We start from the raw sequence: 17,815 nt of genomic DNA, 5'->3' as shown, positions 1-17,815 counted from the left end.
ATGAAGACACCTAGAGGAAGTCCAAACTCCTTAAAGACAGCGACGGATTTGATTACAGGTCACCAGCGCTTTCATCGTACTTGAACTGTGCTACCTTAATTTATTAAGTGAAATATGGGAAAAGTGCATCTAATCTTTATCACTAATGGTTCAGTGTAATGTCGCACAATATTAATGCTGTGGCCATGTCTCAAGAATCCACCATCATGAGCAGAGAGCTGCCACACTCACACCTTCCCTGGCTGTTAGGTCTGGACTTAAAAGAACAACTTTTACAATAATAACTTTATTCATCAATGATGAATAAAGGATGTGATTGATGAAACACTCTTCTAGTCATAAATAATAAACCCTAACTCTAATACATCATAGGCCAGCAACAATAGAAATTCACCAAGAAAGTGTTATTTTAAAAATATATTTATTAATAACTATTAATAATATAACAACTTCACTTAATGTGTGTGTGTGAGAGAGAGAGAGAGAGAGAGAGAGAGAGAGAGAGAGAGAGAGAGAGGGACAGAGAGATGAGAGAGAATGAGAGAATTCTGGAAAGTCAATTCAAAGTTCAGACTTAGAAATCCTGTGTTGAAACTCAGAACTATTAAACTGATGTCCAGAAGAAATTATAAAGTTGAAGAGACACTGAGTCATCAAATTTCTAAAAATTCAAAAATCCTTGTCGAATTGCTTTCAGAAAAATCTTCTTTCATACAAATGATTATCACAACTCCCCTCTTCCTGGTGTAGGGGGAAAGACAACGTGTGACTTTCACGATAGTTCCAGGAACCCAGGAAAGAGTTCGACAAAATGACCATCAAAATGGTCACAATCCAAAAGCAGGAATGATCTAGTTTCCTTTACCCAGATTTGAGTAAATAAAAAAATAACCATTACAATGATCACATTACAATGATCACTGCTCTCCCCTGACAAGGGGAAACAGCAGAAGTGTCCATCTCATACAAAATTACTTAATTTCTATCTTGCAGATCTCTGGTCACTTATTAAATCAACCTTGCTTCTTCAAGTCTCTCATTCACATGACTTGCTTGATCAATACTGAAATCTGTTTTCAGTTTCAATTTCCCTAAAACATGTGTCTTAATCATATAACCTGTAAATTCCCACCTGGTCTTCCTCACCACTGTGTTCAAGTGTCCTGGAATAACAAACATTGTTCTTTTGTTCTCCCAAAACATTACCTTTGTAGGTAATATGGACTTGATGGTGCCATGATATCTGAGACCACAAGCTATGGATGGTTTTGCTGTAAAAATGTTTGGAACTGGAAAGCTTGCAGCTTGTATTAACCCTTAAAAGTGTGATGGCTAAATGAAATGTGATAAATGTGATCTTATAAAAACAGTGCAAACATCTAAACAAATAAAAGAACAGATAAGAAATGTAAACAAATTGATTGTACAATATAGAGAGAACAAAAAAAATTAATAACATGCACAAGTAAGAGTCCTTAAATGAGACTCTGAGTTTGTCGTTGATGAGTCTGATGATGGAATGGTAGCAGATGTTCCAGAACCTGGTTGTGCAAGTCTTGTGGCATCTAGACCTCTTTCCTGATGGCAGCATATGAGAAGAGAGCATGTGCTGGGTGGTGTGGGTCTTTGATGATTGCTGCTGCTCTCTAATGACATTGTTCCCTGTAGATATACTCAATAGTGGGGAGGGATTTTGCCTGTGATGTCCTGGGCTGTGTCCACTGCCCATTGGAGGGTTTTATGCTCAGGGGCATTGGTGTTCCCATACCAGATCGTGATGCAGCCGGTCAGAACACTTTCCACCACACTTCTGTAAAAATATTTTAGGGTTTCTGGTATCATACCAAACCCCTGCAAACTCCTGTGGAAATAGACGTGCTTTTTTCACAATGCCATTGGTATGCTGGGTCCAGGAAAGATCCTCCAAAATAGAGACTCCCAAGAACCTAAATTTTCCCACCCTCTCGACCTCTGATCCCACAATGATCACTGGATTGTATATCCCTGGCTTTCCTTTCCTGAAGTCAACAATCAGCTCCTTAGTTTTGGTGACATTGAGTTTCAGGTTTTTGTTGGTGCACCAATCAGCCACATTTTCAATCTCCATTCCCATCCTCTATACAACCCACTACCGTGGTATCGTCAGAAAATTTGTTGGTTATTGTTGTATTGAGCTACACAGGCATTGGTGTAAAGTGAGTAGAGCAGGGGGCTGTGCAGCCCTGTGCTGCCACAATACTGATTTTGGAGGAAGATGTTCTTTACCAAGTTTCACTAAATATGGTTTGGAGGTGAGGAAATCCATAATCCAATTAGACAGTGGAGTGTTAACTCCCAGGTCTTGGAGTTTGCTAATCAGTTTTGAGGGGTTGAGAGTGTTAAATGCCAAACTGTAGGCGATAAGGAGCATCCTGATGTATATATCTTTGCTGTCCAAGTATTCCATGGCTTTGTGTAGAGCCAGTGAGATGGCACTCCATCATAGACCTGTTTCTATGATAGGTGAATTGGAATGAATCCATGTCACTGCTCAGACAAGAGCTGCAGGGTCGGCGCCAAGAAGAGGCATCCAAAGGCATTTCCCCCAATACAGTCGTGGCATTGATCGCTGTCAGTCCCTCCCCCACCGGCGTCATTAGCATCTACCTTGAGGCATGCTAGCGACTCTCCACCCGCCCTAAGCTATGTCACTAGCATGCGTAAAGTGTCACTGGTGTCTATTGATGCTTGACACAATAAAAGCAGCACTTATTGGAGGGGCAGATGATGTTAACAGCACCCCCCCCCCCACCACCACTGAGCGAGTCTATGAGCTTCGCACTGTGCCCCACTCTAACACACTAATGGCCCCATCTAACCTTCATTCTAGCGCTGACCCTGAGGAGCTGATCGGCTTCATCTCCAGCCTTTCAAAACACTTCATCACTGTTGATGTAAGTACTACTGGTCAATAGTCGTTAAGGCAGGTTACTGCACTCTTCTTGGGCACCAGTATGATTGACGGCTATTTGAAACAGATGGGTACCACGCCCTGCTGGATTGAGATAATGAAGATATCCTTGAATACCTTGGTAAATTGGTCAGCACAATTCTTTAATACTCAACCAGATTTTCCATTTGGGCCAGATGCTTTCTTTTGATCACCCTCCTGAAAGCAGCATGTACAACATCATTCTCAGATGTGGAGAGAATGGGATCGTCAGGGTACATCGGTGTGCAGAGAGGTGGTTCTTCCCTGTTACTGTCATCAAGTTGGGCGTAGAAGGCATTGAGTTATCTAGGAGAGAAGCTTTGCCATCTGCTACTTTACCGGATTTGGTTTTGTAAGAGTTTATGAGATTTAAGGCCCTGCCACAGCTGTCAGGTGTCCCTTGTTTCAATTTACATCCTGAATCTTCACTTTGGCTGAGAGATAGCTTTCCGCAGCTCATACCTGCTCTTGCTGTACTGATCTAGATCTCCGGACTTAAATGCCTGTGATCTGGCTCTCAGCAGATTATGTATTTTATTGTTCATCCAGGGCTTCTGGTTGGGGAAATCCCTGAATGATTTGGTGGGAACACACTCATCCACAGCTGTTTTGATAAAGTGTGTGACAGCCTGAATGTACTCATTCAGATTCTTAGCAGACTTCTTGAATACTCCCCAATCTGCTGACTCGAGGAAGTCCTTTTAATGTTCCTGAGCCTCCTGTGAACAGCTTCTAGCTGTCTTGACCTCCAGAGCCTCTCTTTTTAGGCTTTGTCAACATGAAGGCAAAAGGAGCACAGCCAGGTGATCAGACATGCTAAAGTGCAGTTGCGGGAAAGAACAGTAGTCCTCCCTTATCTTGGTGTAGCAGTGATCAAGGGTGACTTGATGAAGGACTCAAGCCAAAAATCTTGGTTATGTATCCTTATCTTTGCTACATAAAGTACACTATTTAACCTGCTGAGTTTCTCCAGCATTGTGTTTTTACTTCAACCACAGTGTCTGCAGACTTTTATGTTTTCTCCAGGCCCATGGAATTATTGAGAAACAAAGACAATAGATTCCTCAAGGTGGCAGTCCAAGTCGATAGAATGATGAATAAGGCAAATGGGATGCTTGCCTTTATTTTCCTAGGCATAGAATAGAAGAACAAAAATCTTGCCCTTACTGTTCAAAACCATGGTTAGGCACAGCAGGAAGATTTTTCAGTGCTGGTTACCATTCTGTAGAAATAATGCAATTGGACTGGAGATGATGCAGAGGAGATACATCATGTTGACCGAGATTGAACATTTCAGTTACAAAGAGAGATTGAATCTGTCAGGTTTATTTTCCAGAGCAGAGGAGGCTGAGTTGAGTCCTAATTGAGACACGGGAAATTAAGAATCATAGATGGTAAGAAACTTTCCTCTATTGCAGCGATGTCTTGGATCAGAAATAAAAAGTTTTAGGTGAGCAGTAAAAGCTTCACAAAGACCTGAGTGTGACTTTCTCCCATTTTTCACTTCATTTTATTTGAGTGGGACTGACCCTTTAAGAGAGCAGATTTAACAAACTTCCTGCAGGATTTGAAGTGCTTATGAAACTAGCAGCAAGCTTTGAACATCATATTCCTTTTACTGGATACATTACAGAATCAACACAGAAGCCCTGGAGACGCCAGATGCAAAGATAATGTGACCAGGTACTTTTAAAAAGACAGTGCATCATTTGTTCAAGAGGTCATTAAGGTAACAGCACAAGTCAACAGCTCTTCAACCTCCTTTGTGGGAATGAGAAACTCACTTGGCCTCAATGTGTATTTATAGACAGAACATTCAATTTCCTCCTTCTGCTTCTAGAGGGATGAGAGACCACTTCAACTAATGGATGTAAAGGGTTTTAAAATTGCAGAAGAAATACTGCACTCTACTCATCTGACCCACAAAAAGGGCTCTAACTGCAGAAAAGGGCACTCATCTAAAAAGAACATTTCTCCGAACCACCTCAACAAGGGTGTCATGACTAATCAACATTCTGCCATCCCTGGCATCTCACCCACTTCAGGAACTGCTAACAACTTCTTAAAGCCTGCACGTCTCACCCATCTTAAAGCCTGCATGTCTCATTTATCTGTGTGTCTCATCATCTAAAGCCTGCGTGTCGCATCAATTTCAAGCCCACGTGTCATCACTAAGTTTCTGAAACTGAACTTTGAACTGCCTTCGGGAATCAAGCCTTGATCTGCAGTGGCTTGGGGCATTCCACACTCACCAATATATTCGTGCATAGTTAAAATTTAACTTAGGTAATTGTATATAAATTTAGTTTAAGTTTAGATAAGTTAGTTAATTTAGATTACATGTTATATAATTGTTGCTTAATCATTAAAAATATTATTTTAAATGTAACACTGTCTGGGCTAATTTTTCAATCGCTGCTTCTGTATATGTAACACGAGGAAGTTTTTTAAAAAAAATGCCAGGGGTAGTTGGGATCTGGAATGCACTACCTGGCATGCTGATGGAGGCAGAGACTTGCTTAAAATTTTAAACATTTTTGGATCAGTATTTGAATAGCCAAGAAAAGTAGGATTATGGAACAAGTGGAAGTAAATGGGATTTTTAAAGATAAATACTTTCTACCTGACATAGAAATGATGGGTCAAACAGGCCTCTTTCTATTATATTATGTCCCTGTCTCTGCTTTCCTCACCTAATCTTTTAATTTACCTCCTTCAATACTAATGTCATTCTCACACCTATTTTTTTCCCTGAATAAAATCTCATCACAATAGAACAGATTTGTTCTGTTGTACACACTTAATGCATGTTTGAATTCTACTTCCGAAATTCAATGCTGCTCCAAATGACATTAATATAATTGAACATTTAGCACTATGGATCAATGTTCTACAGATCCATTTTTAGATCATTGTAACCTTCACTACATCTGTCATTACTTTTCTACTCTTAGATTTCTATTATTTAATTAAATTTGTTTCTGACCAGATTCTCAAAATTGGAAAACATCCACAATTAAAGTTTCACCATAAACATTGCAGAAGCTATTGACTATTTTTGACTTCAACACAAGTCATTCATAACTGACCTCACTCATGTTCATCTGGTTGCTTTTGGACAGCACAATTTCTGGCGAATCTGGCATAATATGGATCTTGGTCTTGTCTTTGTTCCATGCGTCTGTGTACAATTTCTGTTGAACAAAATAGAACCGTAAGATGAAAAAAAAAAGCAGCAAGACCATGAGGATTAATGAAATCCTGCTTGTAATTTTTCCATCTCTGATGAATAAAATATTTGATGGAGTGGTAAATGATCAGAATCCCAATCAACACATGGGAAATGTAGCAGAGTGGTTAAGCTGCAAGGGCATGATCCAGAGATCTGATCTGAAGATCAAGAAAATAGCAGGAATGGGATTTAAATTTACTTCAATTTAAATATTCAGTATTTGGTGTGATGAACAACAAACTCCTGGATGTGAGCAAAGTTCAAGGGCAATTCAGGATAAGCAGTAAATATTTAGCGTAGCAGTTAGTGCAAAGCCAGCAGTCGGGACTGGCGTTCGAATCCCGTGCGGTCTGTGAGGAGTTTGTACATTCTCCCCGTGTCTGTATGGGTTTTCTACAGGGGCTTTTGTTTCCTCCCACCATTTGAAATGTATTGGGAGTTGGCGGTCAATTGGGTGTAATTGGGCTGAAAGGGCCTGTTACCGTGCTCCATGTCTATTTTTTAAAAAATTAAATTTAAAATAAATTTAAAACTTAAATAACGGCAGCACAAAGATCCTGCAAGTGAATTAAAAAATTATGCAACATAATTCCACTTTAAATATTATTTTCCTGGATCTCATCCATGTCATTTAAGCCAAGATGATACTGATGAAGACAGATCCTAGGTGGTCTTTTCAATAGAAGGGAGTGTTTTCACATCACAGTAACTGGCAAAACAATAGTATTTTCAGCAGAGATGAAATGCTGCTCTCAGATATAATGTTTATAAAATTGTCTGGGAATTCATCTGCATCTAAATGCATGATATGGTGGTATCAAAGGATCAGCACATTGTCATTGCATTTAAGATAGTAGAATTAATTTTGGAGACATTGAATAAGCCTTTAATACTATACAGAACGGACTAGTGTTGAAAACCTGTATCAACACTGTGTTCGTGAATCAACCAATCATAGAGTCGCAGGCTCTATTTCAACAGCAGAGGAAATAAAGTTTAAGGTTGAAACTACCTGAGTATCACCCGACTAAAACAGAGTAAATTCTTCAGTGAGTGGAGAAAAAACGCATGCAAATGATGTAAAATCATTCTCCATTCTGGAAGAGAATAATGTTGTTATGCCAGAAAGCAGACCCCATACCTCCAATTTTACCACACCCTCCCCATTTTTCCCCACAGCAATAATTGATCCAGGGATAAAGAAAGCTACGAGTGCATCATTAAGCCAGACACTCTGTGACACACTCCCATGTCTGAAATACTTGAGATTAGGAAGGGTACTGAATTAGATAATATTACTTTTCCTAATTCCTATTCATTATTTAGAAAACGTGGAGAATAGGTAAGAACAAGTATGTGGCTGGGTTGTAGTGAACCGGAGGACCTGTTGGGCTGAAAACCGGGGAATGCAGTGGAGATGTTTGAAGAGGTTGTGTTTGGGGTCCATGCTACCATGCTTACCTTATTCCACATCTGTGCATTATTCTTGGCCAACACAAGTTCAAGAGAATCAGGAATGCTTGTGAATTCTAATGTGTCAGGATGTTGGCGATAGTTTTTCTCACTTGCTATCTGGGTTGCTTTCTTTGCCTTCTCCACATCTAAAGAGCCAATAGGAATCCAGCCGATGCCTTTAAACCAGTTATTATAATCCATCTTGTAATTGAGCTGAAAGAAGATTTTAAACAGTAAAGTCCCATGTACATTTCATTTTTTTTTTCCTTATTGCCTTATGGCCTATGAATGTCATCAATTGCACTAAGATTACAGTCAAAATATGAAATAAAAATTAAAACTATTATAGGGAGTTGATATATTTACATTCATATTTGTGGAAGAGAGTTTAGTGGGTTTTATTCCAGGATAAGCATTGGATCATTTAGAACAGAGATGAGAAAATTCTTAACTTTGGTGCTGCAAAATCCTCAAATAATTGGAATTCTCAAACCAATTTCACAGACCCAGAAAAATTTTAAGTGGTATCTAACATGAGCTGATAATGGCATGTAACATTAATGCCACAGAGGTGCCAGGCAAAGGCAATTTCTAATAAGAGTGAGTCCAATCAACTACCCTTGTCATTCACTGCCAATTCCCCCATGATCAACATCCTTGGGTAATCAGCATATGCCAGATCTTAAATGGATCCAGTGAAATAAACACCAGGACTTCGAGGACATCAAAGGCTGGATATTATTGGGAGAGTGATTTACCTCTGTACACCTAGGTTCCTCCACCATTTATGAAGCATAGATCAGAACTGTGAAAGAAAGCTCTCCACTTGCCTGAGTTGGGTCAGCACTCTTGAAGTTTTGCACCATTCAGGACAAAGCAACATTCTTGTGTACCACCCTATCCACTATCTTAAGCACTCATTCCCTTTATCACAGCTGCATCATGTAACATATACAAATTACACTACACCTCCTCATCCAAGCAACTTCAACAACACTTTGCAAACCTTCAGATCCTTCCACCAAGAAAGACAAAGGCTGCAGGTGCATGAGAACACCAAAAGCATACACCAACTGGGTTGGAAATGTATTGCCAGACCTTCATCACCAGGTCTAAATCCCAGAACCCCCTCCTCAACCACTTCATAGTAGTAGTGTCTTCACCAGAAGTACATTGGGTCAAAAAGACAGCTCACCATCAACATCTCAATTGTCATTGGAGATGATCAATAGAAGCTATACTTTCCAGTAATGCCCAGATCCAAAAAATGAATAATTCTTTTTAAAAAGTGTTAGTTTCATCTAATTGTAAAGTCACTGTTGAAATGCCACAACCATTCACATGCCTTTGAATACAGACATTCTCACCGGAGGCACATTACAATGACACTCAGATACTGAAGAGTAATCCTTCTGGTTAGAATTACAAGGCTACTGAGCTCCCCACAAAAATCAAAATAAGAAATTGTAATTCCAAAGTGAACTGATGCAGATAATCAAAATCTGAAACTTTGGAAATGCTTGACAGGTTTGGACAGCATCTGTGGAGAAAAGGGTAAATACTTCCAGGTTCTAATGCACAGAAACTAACTGTAAGGTTTGGTTTTCCTTCCACAGATGCTTGCATGAATCTCTAAGCATTTCCAAACACAAATAAACACATTCTCCAACAAATGTTGTAGCTTACCTCACTTTGTATGTTCATCATGTTTCTGGACTGCACTAAACTCATGGCATCAGGCAGATAGGTATAATTATGCAGCAGATGCTTGTAGTTAGCATTGCTGGCTACTTCCTGGGATTTCTTGGCTGTAGTAATATTGACCATGTCCATCGGTGTGTGATACTTGGTCTTGCTTTTTTCATAGTCTTTTTTGTATTCACGCTCAGACTGAATCTTGGCCACGTGCATAGAATGGACCAGTTTAGGGTCATCTCGAAGGCTGCGGAACCCAACATGTTTACCCTTTTCCTTTTCAAAAGCCTCTTTGTATCGATACTGAAATGATATTTGCATGAGAAAGTTAACACCTTTGTTCAACTTGGCCAGTTTAAAGATATGAATAGAAAATAGAAAAGTTCCATTATTACACTATGTTAATTTAAACCACTGTCCTTAATTTATATTTTTCTTCATTGACAATTAAAATTTTTGATTTTTCTCTGTGAATTACGTTTCATATAAGGAGCCTGAAGTCTGAGTGCAGGTTAATGGTCAGATACTAAATGGTGCGGAAGAAAAGAGGACCCTGTGGTCCAAATCCATACATCTGAAGGTTGCAGTGCAGGTTGATTGGATAGTTTGAAAAGGCCAATGGGATGCTTACCTTATTCCACATTTGTGGATTATTCTTGGCCAACACAAGTTCAAGAGAATCAGGAATACTTGTGAATTCTAATGTGTCAGGATGTTGGCGATAGTTTTTCTTGCTTCATTAGTCTGGGGGTTGAGTTCAAGAGTGTAGGGGTCACGTTGCAGCTCTACAAATCTCTGGCGAGATCATGCTTAGAAAATTCTGGTCGCCTCATTATAGAAAGGATGTGGAAGTTATGGAGAGTGTGCAGAGGAGACTTACCAGGATGTTTTATGAGGCAAGGTTAGCAGAGCTAGGACTTTTATCTTTGCAGTGTAGAAGGATGAGAGGTGATCTAATAGAGGCCTATTAGTGTCTGAGAGGCAAAGATAAGATGCAGAGCCAGGACCTATTTCCAAGGACAGAAGTAATAAACACCAGAGGATAGAAGCACAAAATAAAGGGAGAGAAGTTTAGGGAGGCATCAGGGGTAAAATTTTTACACATAGTTGTGGGTGCCTTGCCAGGTGTGGTAGTGGAGATTGTAACATAGGCATTTATGAGACTCCAAAACAGGCACATGGATGAAAGAAAAATAGAGGGTTATGAGGTAGATAACTATTTTTTTATATAGGAATACAGAGGTCAGTACAACATCGAAGGCCAAAGGGCCTGTACTGTACTGTAGTGTTCTATGTAGTAGCATAATCACTCATTACAAAAATAGCATAATTTATGCTCAAAGTTGCAGTGTATTCAAAATGTTGGCCAGCTTCTGTGGATTGTTTTCTCAGCTCCCTTTCCCTTTAATATTTCATCTTATAACCATCTTGTTGAACATTGGAACTATTTTTTCTATATTTTGTCCAAAGTAATGGAATTGAGAACCAAAGGAACTAGGTTTAAAGTGTGGGGGGGATAAATTCAATTGGAACCTGAGAGGTCTTATTTTTTGAGTGGTGGTGTATGAAGCAAGTGCCAGAGGAGGTCATTGAGGGAGAGACTATTGCATCATTGAAGAAAAACATGGACAGATACATGGACAGGTTTTGAAGGATATGAGCCAAACATAGACAAGTGGGAGTAGTGGAGTGAGACATTCAGGTTGGCATGGATAAGTTGGCCTGAAGGGTGTCTTTTCATACAGCATGATTCGATGATTCTACAACCTAAGTGTATTTTCTCAATCTTAATTCTGGTGAGATTGAAAAAAAGACCAGAGTCAGGTGAGATATACAAATTAAAGAATATTGCCAATCACCAGCTTTCCACAACCTCATTAACCTTACTTCCCAAGTGATTATTTTCCTCCTTTTTAAATGCTACATTTAATTCTGTTTCTATGGTCTTTCTGTGTAATACATTGCATATTTACATAACTTTTTGAGGGAAGTAGTCTCCTTGAGGCTAATTTTTATGGGTTTTGCTGTTATACCTGGTACCTATGAAAAGTCATGGTGGTGGATTTTCAATTTAGCCACCTGATTATCATCCTCTGATTTTGATTCAGATCCAAGCACTGAAAGGTTAACTCATTATACTTTCTGGCATAGAACAGGGGCTTATGTTTGTAACTGTGTTTGCTACATTCCCTACACAATACATCTGCCCGCCATATCTTTATGTGCCAGGGTAAAAATGTCAAGTGCTAGTGGAAATGTACTTAAAGTGAGAGGGGACAGTTTAAAGAAATATATGGGGCAAGATTTTACACTAGGTGTAGTAGGTACATGGAATGGGCTTCAAGATATGAGATCTGTGGAAACACACCTGATGGGAGCATGCAAGAGGCTTTGAGAATGAATATGGAGGTAGAAGAAATATATTTTAGTTTGTCATTGTTTTTGGCACAAATGGCATGGGCCAAAGGGTCTAGTCCTATGTTATTCTCTTCTATTCCGTGCTGTCTTCTGTACTTATCTAGCTTCTGATTAACTATATTTTATGCAATGTTGACAAATGTTCTGATCTGACACAAAATATTCTACTGCTGGCCAAGTCCTACAAATGTTAGGATCTCTTAAACTTAAATTATAGGTAATACAACCTCTTTAAAATCTCTCAGGGTGGCATTTATACATTTAAAAAAATTTAAATTTATATTTTAAATTTAGACATACAGCGAGGTAACAAATCCTTTCAGCCCATGAGTCCATGCCACCCAATTTACATCCAATTAACCTACATCCCCGGTATGTTTCTATGTTAGAATACCATTGTTATTTTCTCTCTGAAAGGATAGAATCCTTTTTCAAGAAAAGAGCAGGAAATTAAATAATACATTATTGGGAAATCAGCAAATATAGGCATTTTTTCCTCAATACCTCATGCTAATTTTATACCATTGATCTCTGCAGAGTATAACTTATCAAAGAATATACATTTAAACTGTGTCCAAGTCTTTCTTCCGAGTTTTGTTTCCATGGAGTTTGATCAGGTCCAATTCCAAGAACCTTATTTTTAGCTATGAAACAGATTCTGAAATTCCATGAAAAATACTCTGGCCAGTTCTTGAAATGTTTGTGACTCAAACAATGACATCTAAATCCCAGAAGGCGACTTTACTCACATTACTTGCAATGTTTCTGGAAGCTTTTGCAGCAACAATTGGAATGGCATCTGCACGGAGATCATGACCTTTAGCAATTGTCTTGTTCCAGGCTTTCTTATACAGTTGCTTGAAAAGGAAATAGTATAAATAACTTTAGAAAGCACAGAATCCAATGTTGGAATAATGGCTTATCTGCCCAATAAATTCAAAGCTGAATGATTATTCAAGTGGCCAGCTTATGTCTAAAATGATAACATATAAGATTTTAAAGGGCTGCGTAAAAATTGATCAAAGTTCTAACAAAATTATCCATTTTATCTGGTTTGTTCGCAGTAAATTACTGAAAGTTTTCAAATATTTATTTTGTTATTAATATTCTTCTTGTTGATTTACTCATCCGAATGTAATATTTCCATCTTTGGACCATTTTAACCTTTGCAGTAAATACTTAAGAGTTTAATAGAAAATTGGATATTACAAAAAGCTTGCATATGTCATGAGCTTTTCCCTTCAGGTTGGAAAATCTTCACGTCTGCTGCATAATTAATTGATTTTGATTGTTTCAATTATGTCATCAGTGGCTTAAAGTTTGACATGGCAATTGTTGGGCCTCACCTGCCAAATACAGGTATTTATTATGATCTATTATCATTACTGCAAGTTCATTGAGAAAATGTCCACCTGAAATGTATAATCATTAACCAATCTCCGATTCAGTCAGTTTCTTCAGTGTAATCCTTTCCAAGTTAACCATGGTACTTACTTCACTGAGATTCTGAGCATTGGCCTTTGCCTGCAAGAGTGGTGGATATGTAGAGTCAAGGGTATATTTGTGTTTTATCTTTTCACCAGATTGTTTGTAATTCAGCTGAAAATAAAAAGGACAAATCATGGGTGTGAGGACCAAAGCTGTCAATCACTCAGCACCAAAATAATATAAGCAAAATAATAATAATGTTTATTGTCATGCACACAAGCTCAATGCAGTAAAATTCTTACTGCAGCCAAATAGATACCTTTCGTAAATAAAAACTAGTATACATTAAATTACAGAGGATAATAAATATAAAAGATATTCATAGTTATATTTAGTGTAAGGAAAAGTGGTGTTTCAATAGTGCAGACGTTAGGGCAATAAGGGGTGGCTCAAGATACTGTTAGCTATTGGAAAAGGTACTGGACTTCAGGCTTCTGTAGCTCCTTCCCAAAGGAAGCAGCAAGAAGAGCTGGTGACCAGGATGATGGGGGCCCTTTATGACTTTCGCTACTTTCTTGAGGCAGCCCAACAAATAGAAGTCTTCAATCGGTTGGAGTCAGTGATAGACCTGGCTATGTATTCTACTTTCTGCACCCCTCTACGATCAAGGGCACTCAAATAGTCAAACCATCTGTGAGTCATTTTATGATGTACATGTTTCACAGTACTCCTGTAAAATGGCAGGTAAACCCTTGTTTCTGAAGAACAGCCACATTGCTGTAAGAATTGAGTAGAAAGAACCACCAATTTGGATTTTAAAAAAATTTGTCACTTTCCAATTATGGTTTTGAACAGTTTTTTTTTACTTTGCCAATGATCTTTGAACATGGTTTGCATTTAATATTCAACACCCACTTTGAATGCAAACCTCACTGAATAATAGTTAAACAGTTTATTGATGACAAATCATAACATGCCTCAATTTTCAAATGTTCATCTCCTAAGTTTGCTACAGTTCAAATGATACATACAGTTTTGAAACAGATAGTCTAAGAAATTGTGGTGGTACACCACCGGCCTACTGCAGGGGGCAACCTCTGTACCTGCAGGAGTGTACCACCGGCCTACTACTGCAGGGAGCAACCTCTGTACCTGCAGGAGTGTAAGAGGACAGGACAACATCAGCCTGAATGGATCAAGCTCCACCCGGTCGGGTGTCAATCACCCTCCAGGATATAAGTCTGCGCCGGCCTCCCGAGGCCTCACTCAGAGTTGCTGCAGCCACAGCCAGCCTGGCTCTGTGGAAGTCTTTGTGGATTAAAGCCTGTTGTACAGTCTTTACCTTGTGTGTGTCTAATTCTGGCTAACAGCACACCACAGAAATTCAATGCACAAAAGTGCTGGAGAAACTCAGCAAGTTCCTTATAAATACGTTATCAAGCATTGCCTTTCTCTCACAATTGGGTAAGCTTCCTCAAAAACTCAGTAATTACCTTATGATACAAGACCAAGAAATCAAAGCAAAACCGATTGTGGTGGCTTCAGGGCATTACAATGAAAGCTGATAAAGAGCTTCTTTAAGAATGCAATTAAGGTGGAACTCAGGGCAGTCCAGATGCAGTGGACATTCTGTGGGTAGTTGGGTGTTGTTATAGAAGCAGCTGAGAAAGAAGCCACTTCTTTGTGCCAGCCATCAACCATCCATTTACAGTATTCTTACCTTTCCTCTCATTCTCCCCATCCAACTTTTCCTGCCACCCACTTACACCAGGGCAAGTTGCAGCATCACTAACTGCTCTGACAAGGTCCAGAACAAGACCTTTGAATGCTACCTTTCAACCATAAATTTTTTAATTCACCATCACTTTCCCTGTGCCAGGAGAACCTTCAGCTGAGGAAAAGATGCAAAATCAAGATCCCAGACTTCACACAAACCTTGCTGTTAGCAAAAAAGAAATTATCCCTGTTTACACATTACCCTTGTAAAGCCTAGCATGAGTACTAAAGATATCTCAAAGCACTGAAGAGGTAAAACCCCTTCTATTCCCAGAAATCCTCCATATCTACTGATAGGATAAGAAACCAGAGTTAGTATTCTGGGCCAATATACTGAGGCCTTAATTAAAATTCAAGAGCTCTGATAGCAGAAAACATCTTTTCATGCTCAACACCCAACTCCTGAAACTACAATCTCAGATGTTATCAAAGCCTTCTTGATAAAATTTAACATACACAATCCAAGAACCCTTGACCCATGACCACTCATAAGAGAGGAGTATTATGAATTTCAAGTGCAATGGTCCAGAGCACACAAAAGCCCAGTATAAGCAGCAGACAGAATGCATCATCTCCAAAATTTACTTGCTCATTAATTGTGATGCAGGACATACAGATTCCCAGCACGACAACTGTATCAGTCATATTCCCGCTTTTTTTATTTCCCTGTAGCATTGTGTGTATGCCTCTCTCTCTCTCTCTCTCTGACTCACACAACGTCCATCAAATTTCCATTCATTATTTTGCCATTTCAGCTAAGACATGAACTGACCACCACATCTTTAGGATGTTGGAAGCAAGCAGTGGAAATCCATGCAGTAACAAGAAAAATGCAATAACTCAGAACAAAAAGCAACTGAGGTCAACATCAAATCACAACTTCCCCACAATTCCCCCTGACAAGCACTTTTGCCTTGCCTGTGTACAGAGTCCACAAGTCCCACACTGGCCTCATTAGTTACTTCAGAACTCAACAAAACTGCGATAGAAGCAAATCACAAGGGGACGCCTCATAAGAAGACAAGGCTTTGTTGGGGTTGTCTCTGTAGAAGGAATATATAGAAGCCTAGCATAATCCTTGAAATGTGGCAAAAAGAAAGGTCTACCACTTTTTAATCAATCTCTTCATTATCTGTCCACTGTGAACCAAATGGCAAGAATGAGTGAAATAACTTATTAATGAGTTTGTTACAGGTTATATTAGATTTTATATTACATATAAAGGTCTTTAAAAGAGATAAATTGTCAATGTTTAGTGTAGGTCACTTTGCAAACACTTCACAAAAGAGATCTCATTTAAAATGCAAGAGCTTTGCTGAAAGCCAGACATCCAGGCTCCAAGTGCCTTTGCAAAAACAATGAACCTACTAGAAGGAATTTTTAAAAAGCAGGTGCAAATGAAACAGTCCATGCTCAGAAGCAGATAAGATCTTTCAAAGATTGGGTTTGGAGCCCTGCAAGAGGTTCTGGTTTTGACAAGTAGAGAGAGAGGAAAGAATCAACAGGATTTATCTCAAGGCCATTTCATGTCAGGCCTCTGCCTTGAGGTCAGCTCCAGGAGGTGATGGAAAATTAAGAACTTGCTTTTCAGACTAAAAGGCTGCTCTAGCATCCCATTTATATCCAGAGGCGCCTCATAGCGCCCTCTGGATCAGACGGGGGGGGGAGGGGGGGAGTGGCGACTGGTGCTGTAGTCATAAAAACGCAGTAGAGCAATGGCTGCCTTCCCTACCCATAAACCCCAGGCAGCTGGAACTGCTCTGTGGATCCCCGAACATTTCCAGCTATGTGGGGGATTATGGAAGACACCCATTGCTCTGCCACATTTTGAACCACAGAGAGCAGCCCCAAAAGGCTGTCCCAACCCACACCGGCTGCTCCCTGACAGCTCCTGCGGCCCCAACAGCCCCCGCTGCCAGTTCCCGCTGGCCCCTGCTGACTGCTCCCACCGGCCCTGACAGTCTCTGCTGCCCTGTCTGCCCCCGCTGACAGCTCCCACTGCCCCGAGGGCTCCTGCTGCACTACCGCCCCTGACTTGGAGGATGAGGGATGTGGGGAAATCGGTCATGAGCTGACGGCATCATCAGCTCGCCTCTAAACAAATGCTTAGCACGGCTGTACATTCAGATCAATCGGCAGAGTGCAGCACTCAGTTGATTATCCCTCTTCAAGAGTGGTTGGATTATATGGTTCAGAGTCGGCCTCCACATATTCAGAGAGGTACGTAGTTACGGTTTCTGGCAGAGGTTCTCCGCCTTTACATTTGGACTTTTGCCCTAATTGAAAAGGCCTTTAGAGAGAGAGAGAGAAAAAAAACAGTTCTACAGTGGCTTTTGAGGGGCTGCAACAAGCTGGCAGGCTTGTTAAAACTCCATTTTGAAGATGAGTTCTGAGTTCAGCCTGTTGAAAACCCTTGTAGTCCTTACAAGAAGAAATAGCTGGCTAGAATGTTTCTCTTGAAATAAGGGAAAAAAGAGGAAGTTGGTGGTGACCTGGAAGAAGTTATCATTTGGAAAACCCATGAGGGGGCAAGTTTCTTCAGCAAGACACTGAAGTGACTGATTGGAGAAAATTAGTTTGTGTGTGTCCAACAAGCAACAAATATCTCTCTGAAACCAACAAGAACTTTTCTGAGTGGTAATCGTTTACCTTTCAAGCACCAGAGCCTGGTGAAACTTCATAAATGTTAAATTCTGTGCACAGTTTAAGAATTGCCTGTTACCAGTGTACTTGGAGAAGTGAGAAGTTAAATTGGACTGTTAACCAAAGAACTTCCCTGAATATATATGCATTACATGCGCTTAGAATTAGAAGGAGGTTAAGTTAATAGCTATAAGTTA

General features: G+C 39.7%; 1 protein-coding gene across 19 annotated transcripts in view; it reads right to left on the bottom strand.

Moving 5' to 3' along the window:
• neb (nebulin) overlaps nucleotides 1-17,815 on the bottom strand; it is a 324,022-nt gene that overhangs the window by 230,976 nt on the left and 75,231 nt on the right. For all 19 annotated transcript variants that reach the window (XM_069934922.1, XM_069934926.1, XM_069934925.1 and 16 more), the window contains 5 exons: nucleotides 13,266-13,370; nucleotides 12,521-12,628; nucleotides 9,345-9,656; nucleotides 7,665-7,871; nucleotides 6,061-6,165 (listed from right to left, as the gene is read on the bottom strand). In XM_069934922.1, coding sequence (XP_069791023.1) covers nucleotides 6,061-6,165; nucleotides 7,665-7,871; nucleotides 9,345-9,656; nucleotides 12,521-12,628; nucleotides 13,266-13,370 — 837 coding nt within the window. The remainder of the gene's footprint in view (nucleotides 1-6,060; nucleotides 6,166-7,664; nucleotides 7,872-9,344; nucleotides 9,657-12,520; nucleotides 12,629-13,265; nucleotides 13,371-17,815) is intronic.

Source organism: Narcine bancroftii, chromosome 4, assembly GCF_036971445.1.
Source record: "Narcine bancroftii isolate sNarBan1 chromosome 4, sNarBan1.hap1, whole genome shotgun sequence".
Classification (NCBI taxonomy): domain Eukaryota; kingdom Metazoa; phylum Chordata; class Chondrichthyes; order Torpediniformes; family Narcinidae; genus Narcine; species Narcine bancroftii.
This window is presented reverse-complemented; position numbering and strand designations above follow the sequence as displayed.